Source organism: Epinephelus lanceolatus, chromosome 13, assembly GCF_041903045.1.
Source record: "Epinephelus lanceolatus isolate andai-2023 chromosome 13, ASM4190304v1, whole genome shotgun sequence".
NCBI lineage: Eukaryota > Metazoa > Chordata > Actinopteri > Perciformes > Serranidae > Epinephelus > Epinephelus lanceolatus.
In genome coordinates, this window is record NC_135746.1 from 3,722,025 (window position 1) to 3,732,568 (window position 10,544).

At 42.1% G+C, this 10,544-nt stretch overlaps 2 protein-coding genes across 2 annotated transcripts; one reads left to right on the forward strand and one right to left on the reverse strand.

Annotated features, from left to right (window-relative positions):
- The first annotated feature begins 2,401 nt into the window (after positions 1-2,401).
- Positions 2,402-5,090, forward strand: fkbp3 (FKBP prolyl isomerase 3). Its single transcript, XM_033648867.2, has 7 exons — positions 2,402-2,553; positions 2,921-3,022; positions 3,141-3,242; positions 3,700-3,835; positions 4,180-4,247; positions 4,352-4,449; positions 4,733-5,090. Exons 1-7 carry the CDS (start codon positions 2,449-2,451, stop codon positions 4,785-4,787), a joined length of 666 nt encoding a protein of 221 aa, XP_033504758.2. The 5' UTR covers positions 2,402-2,448; the 3' UTR covers positions 4,788-5,090.
- A 216-nt stretch (positions 5,091-5,306) lies between these two features.
- Positions 5,307-8,359, reverse strand: faua (FAU ubiquitin like and ribosomal protein S30 fusion a). The gene is made up of 5 exons (XM_033648869.2): positions 8,231-8,359; positions 7,684-7,765; positions 7,386-7,530; positions 5,728-5,783; positions 5,307-5,529 (listed from the first exon to the last, which is right to left on the reverse strand). The coding sequence occupies exons 2-5, from the start codon at positions 7,756-7,758 to the stop codon at positions 5,404-5,406; spliced, it is 402 nt and encodes a 133-aa protein (XP_033504760.1). The 5' UTR covers positions 7,759-7,765; positions 8,231-8,359; the 3' UTR covers positions 5,307-5,403.
- Between the last annotated feature and the right edge of the window lie 2,185 nt (positions 8,360-10,544).

Below are 10,544 nucleotides of genomic sequence, written 5' to 3' on the forward strand. Positions count from 1 at the left end.
TAGTATAGTATGTCGTCCAAAATCATGAAAGAGTCATCGTATAGCATGTCGTCAAAAACCATGAAAAAAAGTCATTGTATAGCATGTCGTCCAAAATCATGATAAAAAGTCATAGTATAGCATGTCGTCCAAAATCATCAAAAAAATTCATAGTATAGCATGTCGTCCAAAATCATGAAAAAAAGTCATAGTATAGCATGTCGTCCAAAATCATGAAAAAAAGTCATCGTATAAGCATGTCGTCCAAAATCATGAAAAAAAGTCATAGTATAGCATGTTGTCCAAAATCATGAAAAAAAGTCATAGTATAGTATGTCGTCCAAAATCATGAAAAAAGTCATAGTATAGTATGTCGTCCAAAAGCATGAAAAAGTCATAGTATAGTATGTCGTCCAAAATCATTAAAGAGTCATAGTATAGTATGTCGTCCAAAATCATGAAAAAAGTCATAGTATAGTATGTCGTCCAAAATCATGAAAGAGTCATCGTATAGCATGTCGTCAAAAACCATGGAAAAAAGTCATTGTATAGCATGTCGTCCAAAATCATGATAAAAAGTCATAGTATAGCATGTCGTCCAAAATCATCAAAAAAAGTCATTGTATAGCATGTCGTCCAAAATCATGATAAAAAGTCATAGTATAGCATGTCGTCCAAAATCATCAAAAAAAGTCATAGTATAGTATGTCGTCCAAAATCATGAAAGAGTCATCGTATAGCATGTCGTCCAAAATCATCAAAAAAAGTCATCGTATAGCATGTCGTCCAAAATCATCAAAAAAAAGTCATCGTATAGCATGTCGTCCAAAATCATCAAAAAAAGTCATAGTATAGTATGTTGTCAAAAATCATGAAAAAAAGTCATAGTATAGCATGTTGTCCAAAATCATCAAAAAAAGTCATAGTATAGCATGTCGTCCAAAATCATCAAAAAAGTCATAGTATAGCATGTCGTCCAAAATCATCAAAAAAGTCATAGTATAGCATGTTGTCTAAAATCATGAAAAAAGTCATAGTATAGCATGTTGTCCAAAATCATCAAAAAAAGTCATCGTATAGCATGTCGTCCAAAATCATGAAAAAAGTCATAGTATAGCATGTTGTCCAAAATCATCAAAAAAAGTCATCGTATAGCATGTCGTCCAAAATCATGAAAAAAGTCATAGTATAGCATGTTGTCCAAAATCATCAAAAAAAGTCATCGTATAGCATGTCGTCCAAAATCATGAAAAAAGTCATAGTATAGCATGTTGTCCAAAATCATCAAAAAAAGTCATCGTATAGCATGTCGTCCAAAATCATGAAAAAAGTCATAGTATAGCATGTTGTCCAAAATCATCAAAAAAAGTCATAGTATAGCATGTCGTCCAAAATCATCAAAAAAGTCATAGTATAGCATGTCGTCCAAAATCATCAAAAAAGTCATAGTATAGCATGTCGTCCAAAATCATCAAAAAAGTCATAGTATAGCATGTTGTCTAAAATCATCAAAAAAGTCATAGTATAGTATGTCGTCCAAAATCATCAAAAAAAGTCATCGTATAGCATGTCGTCCAAAATCATGAAAAAAAGTCATAGTATAGTATATCGTCATAAATTATGAAAAAAAGTCATAGTATAGTATGTCGTCCAAAATCATGAAAAAAGTCATGTTGACAAAAATCAGGAAGGGGGGTGTGGATGCACAGTTGTATAAACAGAATTCATACTGATTAGAAAGTGTTTAATGTGAGCAGAGGTTGATTTCACTGCAGTGTTTACAAAAACATGGTCCTATTATTACTAAAACATTAAAAAAAAAAAGTTTACATTTGCAAAATCTCAGGCATTTGAACGTACTGTAGCTATATGACATTTTTTTGTCAACTATGAAGGATGTGGTTTTAACTGCCAGCACCTTACAGGAGTAGCACTCCTAATTTCGTTGTGTTTATAATGACACAATAATAATAAAAGGCATTGTGACTCTGACAAAGATCCCACTACAGTACATAGAACAGATGACAAAATATATCAGATGCATGGAAGAGTGTGGATGTGACAGGAAACAAGCTCATGCTGAACATTTGAAACATGTTTTATCTCCCATGACTGGTGGTTTAAACAACTGTAAAGTTTTATCATGTATGACAGTTAGTTTCTTTTGTAGAGTGTATTTTGTAGTTCACAGTAATGTTTCCCACTGAAACATTTGCTTGTGTGTTTGTCCACTAGGTGGCAGCAAACACATTAGAGAGATGTAATGTAACTCGCTCATATAATGATTAAAATATTTTCAATTATAACTGTAAGCTCACTTGACTTCACCTTTTTTTTTACAATGTCCAACTGTGTCTTGAATTCAATCATTGGTTGAATCAGAATTATTAATAATGAAACAAAAAGTCTTAGCAGTTTTTAGGATACGATACGCCAGGAGGGTCACGCTTAACCAATTCGCCTCTCAAAATGGCGGATGAACCAACACGGGAGTGGAGCGATGAGCAGCTCAAAAGTGACGATTTGCCCAAAAAAGACATTATAAAGTTCATTCAGGACAATGCAGCCCACTCGGTACGTTTCTCGCTTTAATGTCTCTGTGATTTCAGGCTGAATATGTGAATGTTAAAGTGTAAACGCTGAGTGTGAGCTGCAGCATGCTGCATGGTTAGCTGCGGAGCTACATCTGTGAGGCTGTGTGTGTTAGCATGTAGCAAGGTGCAATATACAACAGATACACAGTCACACTCGTACAAGAGGGTGCTGCATTGTTTAGATAGAAGCCACTGCTTGTTATTAAATATGACCAGGAAGAGAAGCAGCTGCATTTACTGGTTAATGTCAGTTTGTTTAAATGCGCCTCATTTATGAGTCACACTTATCAGATGGTAGTTAAAGTTGTCATCATGTATTCTCTTTCTAATTCACATTTCCCTTTCAGTTCCTCAATGAGCACAAGCTGCTGGGAAACATCAAAAACGTCGCCAAAACAGCAAAGAAAGAGCAACTGATCACTGCCTACAATCAGCTGTTTGAGAGCAAAGTAAGTGATGATGATGAGACATGGTGACACTGCATCTGTGGGGCTGACACACACTGTCTGGGTTGGCTCACAAGCTCATTTAACAATGTGTATTTAATGCTTTGTGTGTCTTGTGCAGAGGTTTAAAGGCACAGAGCCAATTGAAGAGGTGACCGAGCAGGTTAAAGCTGTGAAAATTGAAGAAAAGCCCAAAGAAGTCCCGACAGAGGCTGTGGATGAGGTACTGGTCCAGGGGCCTGGATTTAGGGGATGTTGTTGATTTGTCTTTTTATATGTACAAACTCCTATTAAAGGGGCCTTCTCCAAAATTCATACATGTTCCTATGGTCTAAGACAGTTCAAAAATATTAGTAAACATGAACAATTCCCCCCAAATCAAAAACTAGAGCTCAAACTCAATTTGTGATGTCATAGAGTATAAAAGCTGGAGCTGCTCCATGGACAGTGAATTGGGAAAGATGTTGTAGATGACACTGAGAGCACCCAGGGGACTATTCGGAGTATATGGGAGTTAATTTGGGTATATAAAGAAGAACATACTCTCTGGCTTTGAGAGGGAATAGCTCATGTTCTCAAATATTGGTTGGACTTTCCAAGGCTGTGGAAATAACATATTAGGAGTCTTAATTAATTTGGGCGTGTTCCCCTTTAAGCACTGCTGTGTTTTTTCCCCTCAGGGTCCACCAAAGTACTTCAAGTCAGTGCTGAAGAAAGGCGACAAAACCAACTTCCCAAAGAAAGGTGACACTGTGAGCTGCTGGTACACTGGCTCCCTGGAGGATGGGACCGTCTTCGACACCAATATTCCCACAAGTACGTCTGACCTGCACCCTAAAATTTAACACAATGCTCTTGATAACCTGACCTGTTTAGACACTTTCAGAGTTTATTTTCATCACCCAAGTCAACTGTTTAAACAATAATAGCACTTGTTTATCGAGGTTATAGATACAGATGAAATCAGCATCCTGTAAAGAGTCTGCCTGCAGATTTAAAGGGACAGTTCACCCCAAAATCAAACATTTTTCCTCTCACCTGTAGTGCTATTTATCAGTTTAGACTCTTCTGGTTTGAGTTACCAAATCTCCAATATAATGGAACGAGATGACACTCAGCTTGTGGTGCTCAAAGTGTCACACTGTTCTCTCTCTGTGCAGCGGCGAGAAAGAAGAAGCAATCCAAACCACTGTCCTTCAAAGCCGGCTTGGGCAGAGTCATCAGAGGAGTGAGTGCTTCTCGTGTTTTTTGCTCAGCATCTAAACGTGTCAGTCCTTTAATATGACACTCTTCCTCCACTGCACGTCATCATCAGTACTATTTTTATTTCAGTGGGACGAGGCCATCCTGACGATGAGTAAGGGTGAAACAGCTCGACTGGAGATTGAACCAGAGTGGGCCTACGGGAAGAAGGGTCTCCCTGACTCCAAGTATCCTTTTCACTGGCTAGTTTTGTGCTTCGATGTGTGCTGATATATTGATTTATAAAGTAATGTGATGTTCAGTTTAGTCGAAGGGTTTTTCTTGTTTACCTGCCAACACAGGTGATAAGGTGTTCAGTAATGCATTCAGTGGTTGCAGCTATTAGCAGGGCGAGTCTCTTTTGGGTGTGTTGGTACACGTTTTTCCTGTACTGCAGCTGTAATTTGATCTCATGAAAACATTTTCATTTTGTATCAGCTGAGTTCTGTTTCTTAACTCCAGCTCTCCCAGAATTCCTCCCAACGCAAAGCTGATCTTCGAGGTTGAGCTGGTGGCGGTGGATTAACGGGTAACCGCTGCTCAGCATGCACTGCATTTCAGGGGTGGAGGGGAAAAAAAAAATACTCAATGGCCTTGCTGTAAAGAATCAAGTTAAAATGGCATTTGGATTTCACCTTTGTTCCTACATTATCTCATTTATCAACACGTTACAATAAACAATGATAAGTTATTACAGCATTTTCAGTTTGGGCCAAAATGTGATGGCTTGTCAATAATGTACATACCCTGAAACCTTATTCTTTGCATTATGTTTTGTTCTTTTGCATGTACAATGTAAATGATAAATAAACCCATTTCAGAGACTAAATGATTGTTTATTTATGGTGACAGAAGTTGGATCTCAGTTGTCAAGTTTAATTACTGATATGCATGCCATCAGTGGAGGAAAACTTTTAGGTTTCATCTAATTTACATCAAGTAAATGATTTGTACTTGTTCTGGTACGAACGCTACAGCTATGTATTGTAGTCAGATTCACAGGCACATGAATAGCATTGCAGGACACACCACACCCAGAGTGCTCTTTTGTTCCAAGCCAAATTTTTATTCTGTACAGCAGGATAACATTTAACCTGGTAAAAGCTGATGGGTCGTGATTCTCCTGTTGGGCATTGGAGCACTTAGGAGTTGGCGTTGGGTCCCTTCTTCTTTCCGAAGGTGGGCACCACGTTCACAAAGCGCCTGTTGTACTGGATGCGACGCTTGGCACGGCCAGTCTTCTTTTTCTTCTTCTCCTGCTTGTCGACCTGCACGATGAGACAGGAGCAAGCGTTGGTCATTTGTCTAAAATCATGTATGGTTCTTAATGACCAGCTCATCACATGTATGCAAACGTGCACACACAAATTACATTCCAAGTGCTATACGTGTGTTTGAGGTCCGCAGATGTGAAACAAAATTATACGAGAACACGAGGTGTCAGAAAAAGCAGGAAACCTTCTTACCTTGGGCGTCTGTCCCCTCACTTTTCCGGCACGGGCCAGAGAGCCGTGAACTTTACCTGAGGAGGGACAAAAGAAAAAAGGAAGCGTTAACTGGGATGTTTCAGACAAACCAGCTCCTCCAATTGTTAAGACACTTGTGTACTAAAAAGTTTCAAACGTTAAATCTGGGGTGTACTGAACACATTTAGCCATGTGTATATTCATCCATGATCATAATCTTAAATATTAGTGGTGTAATAATCCACTGATCAACAATCAAATATAATTTATGAAAAGTGAAATTCTGTGTCAGTCAGCTAACAGCAAGCAGCCGAGACAGAGACCGTGACAATATTGAGGATATTTACTCAGGAACAGGTCAACATCGGGGAAATATTTTGGATTTCGGGGAACACACAGGTCAACAGACAACGCAGTTCCTATATAAACAATGCAGGGATGAGACACAAAAAGTACCCGCCTGGTCGGGCATCTCACTTCCCTAACTTCTCTCTGTAGCAGGCATACTCAATTTGCTTTGCACAGGGGCCACTTATCCACATTCTGGACTTCGCCCCGGCCCCCTTTTCAGCAACTGGGAGATCCTCCCTCTGCACTTTAATGTTTGCACTTAGGCATTGTATACATGTTAAAAATACAAATAAATACATAAATAAAACCAGTGTGAATCAATTTATTTTCATTGTGAATTATAAAATGGTTGAGGGGCCAGCCAGATTTGGCCCATGGGCAGTAAGGTGAGTATCACTGCTTCACAGCAACATTAGCTGCTCTGTTTCAACAATGTCAGGTTAAACAAAACATGCATGCAGGCTTCCACTGTTCTGTCGGCAGCTGCAGCAACTAAAACCTACAGTCAGTAAGAAAAACTATATATAGTACCCGTGACTTGTTAAGATATGGGAAGAGTAAAACTCCGCTAGTTGCTAGGCTTGCTTGAGCTAATAAAGGGTGATTAGCAAAAAAATATTTTGTCTGTGAACTGACAGTTATTCTTAATTCATGTATTATGGCTGTTGGGAGAAGTTGTCCTTCAGGGCTTTAAACCAGACAGCCCTGAAATTTTAGGGAAAAGATGATTTGGGTTAAAATGAAAATATTTCTTTACTTAACTCTGTACCAGCATGTACAACTATGTGTTGTTTTTATCTCTATTGCCAAAAGTAAAAAAGAAATGGGTGCCAGCTTCTTCTGTAACAGACTGTGTGAAATAGGCATATAATCATATCAATCACAGGCCCCTGAACTGAATCAAAACTGTATCCTGGCAAATCTGATGATATCAGAAATTAGCGTATCATTGTCCAAAAATTCAATAAATCATTATTGAAGTAGTGATTTAAACTCCCAGTCCATAGTCTAATGAAAACATTTAGTTATTTGTGTATTCATCCATGGTGATGATCTTTAATTTAACGGATTGTGCATCAGTGGGGCTGGTTAAGGTATCATGGCTGGTCTTATACTGCCAGCAGTATACTCTAAATTACCATGTGCTCAATCAAAATAAAGTGCTGTTTAACAGCAGATGATTTGCTTACACATTCAACAATTGCTAACTTGTCAGTGGTTAGGGAGCATATTCAGTATAATTTGTGCCCCCTGAATATGGTGTTTCTCCAAACACATAGGGTTGTGTAATGATCCTGCACACTGACCTCCCAGCAGCCTGCCAGCTACCTCCAGGGTGCAGTGCTCTGAGACACCACAGGATGCCAGGGAGGCTTCATCCTCCAGTGGGCATCCAGCAAGCAACAGCACCTGATCCTCAACCAGGAGACCCTCCAGATCCTGGACATGGGCCTGAGTGACACACCAAAGGAATGACGTTTTAATCAAAGCCCCACAGAAGTGAAATCATAAGCAGGGGGGTCATATGGGTCATTGAAAGCAGCACTGCATTCACGTTATAACTTCTTTGAGTTCAAAGATCTCAACAGCTTGTGTATATTTTACCTTGATCTGTCCAACAGTCTCCTGTCCGGTCACCTCAAGGGTGTGAGTGTTCTGGGCACGCAAGAAGAGCTGCATCTTGACGCTGGAAGAAAACACGAAGGGACAATCTCCTTTTAGTCATGATAAATGTTTGTGATGCGGAAACCAACTTGTGCCGTCGGATTTATTTGTGACAGCAAACAGTACCCAGAAAGCCGCCACGTTGTGCCAGTATCTACGCTAGTTTATTAACTTAAACATGAAAATATAATGTCGAAATATTTATCTTATTATAAAGCTTAACACTGACGAGAATTAGTGTAAAGCAACGTGTGGGGATTCTGCCCGGACATGTCTCTCTCGGTAGCTAGCTAATGCTATGCTAGCTCCACTAGCCGCATGGGACACGCGTTTCATAAAGTCGCTTAAAAACACGTAAAATGACGCGTAATTGTTCAAAGTCCGTATTACATGAGATAAATGGTGACTTAGGCGACATATTAGAGTAGCAAAATGTGTCCGAGTTTTACACATCTAGTGTTTTTTACTTAAATTGCTCAGGCCTTACCTCGTTTGATGCTAGTCGTTCAGCGCTAGGCATGAAAAGGGCTGTTTGAGGGCCGAGACTGCGCATGTGCGGATTTACGTAAGCTAATCCGGAAGCGGTAGACACGCCCACTATGCCTCAGGGGGCGTTACTGTTATTTAAGTTATTGATTCGCTTTTCCATTGTTTTAGTCGGACAACCAACCTAGTATGCAGCGAAGCTGTGGAAGATATGGAAGATATGGCGCTGTGGGAGCTGTGGAAACAACGGAAGTGAACATGGAGCCTGTGTCTTCCAGCGTGCAGCAGGAGAAATCACATTCCTCCTCCTCCTCCTCCTCTCTATCGGACACCACCAACTCAGGGGATTCGGATCCTGATTATGCCTTTGCGCCCATATCGTCGTCTCCATCTTCTTTGACTGAAGACGAGGAGGAACCAGTAGAGCCTGAGTCCGGGTGGACTGGGAAAAATGGTGAAGTGTGGTTTCCCACCAACACGGAGACGACCCACTTCACTCTGCCTACCAGAGGCGTGACTCCGGGGCCGACGTGTTACGCCATTGTGAGGGTCAGCAACATCGAGTCCACCTTTGATTTGTTTTTCACTGAGGATATGATTGAGCTGCTCGTCGACATGACCAACCTGCAAGGGCGCCGCGCATTGAAGAGCTGGACCGACGTGGACGCCGTAGATCTGCGCGCCTACATCGGGCTGCTGATCCTGGCCGGAGTCTACAGATCCAAAGGTGAGTCCACGCGCTGCCTGTGGGACGATCGCAGCGGCCGTGCGGTTTTCAGAGCCACCATGTCCCTGCAGAGATTCCACGAGATCAGCAGAGCTCTGTGCTTTGATAACAAGCGGAAGAAGCCAGAACGGCAGAAGAAGGACAAGCTGGCCCCCATCAGAGACCTGTGGGACATGTGGACGCATCGCCTCCCCCTCCTCTTCAACCCAGGTAATGATATCACAGTTGATGAGCAGCTGGTGGCATTCAAAGGGCGGTGCAGATTCCGGCAGTACATGCCAAAGAAACCCGCCAAGTACGGTATGAAAATCTGGGTAGCTGCTGATGCCGAAACATCCTACGCCTGGAGGTGTGAGATCTACCTGGGGAAAACAGATGGTGTTCCAGAGGTGGGGCAGGGCCAGCGCGTCGTCACGGAGATGACAAGAGGACTCCAGGGCATCACTGTCACCTGTGACAACTTTTTTACCTCCTACGCACTCGGTCAGGAGCTCCTGCGGAGAAAGATCGCCTTGATCGGGACCATCAGGAAGAATAAACCGGAGCTGCCACCCAACCTGCTGCAGATCAGAGGTCGAGCTGCGCTCTCCTCTCTCTTTGCCTTCACGAAGAACACCACGGCCGTGAGCTACGTCCCAAAGCGGGGGAAGAATGTGATCCTCATCAGCACGAGGCACCGGGAGGCAACGGTGACAGAGGGACCGAAGAAGAAGCCAGAGATCATCATGGAATACAACCGCTGCAAGGGAGGCGTCGACACTCTAGACAAGGTGTGTGTCACTACAAGCATCCTGCTCCTGTTCATCTTTACTGAGTTCATGTGCTTGTAAGAGGTACATTTAGAAGATGCATTTTGTGTCTTTAAACCTATCATGATGAGATCTGTACCTTTCTCATTGCAGGTTGTGGGCACCTACAGCTGCAAGAGGAAGACCAACCGGTGGCCACAGGCGTTGTTTTTCAACATGCTGGACGTCTCAGGGTACAATGCATATGTCATCTTCACGGCCGTGGACCCCGCCTGGAACAAGGGGAAGACGTTCCGGAGGAGGCTTTTCCTAGAAGAGCTCGGAAACTCTCTGGTCTCTGCAGCCATGCAGAGGAGAGCGCGCCTGCCTCGTGCGCCAGTCGCTGCCGCACTGGTGAAAAAGGTCCAGGCGTCTGCAGCTGCTCCTCCAGACACGGAGACACAGGCAGCAGCAGACTCCAGCAGCTCAGGGGGGAAGAGGGGAACATGCGCGTTGTGCACAGGACATAAGAAAAGAACAATCGGCTGCTGCATCTCTTGTGGAGGACACACATGCAAAGTGCACCAGGTGATATGCTGCAAGTCCTGCTGGAAAGTCTGACACATGTACAACACTAGGTTTCTCTTTCTGCGTCTTTTTTTGACTGAGTTCATAGTAAAATAAACTGTTCTGACTAAACCACGGTGGATTGATTGTGTTATACACTGAGATGCAAGTAAGACAGTGACCACACACACACATACAGGTACACTATAATATGCTGATGAACTCCATATATAAAAGCCAGAAACCAGCTTTCTATGCACAAGCACAATGCATTGAAATATCCAAGACTGTGA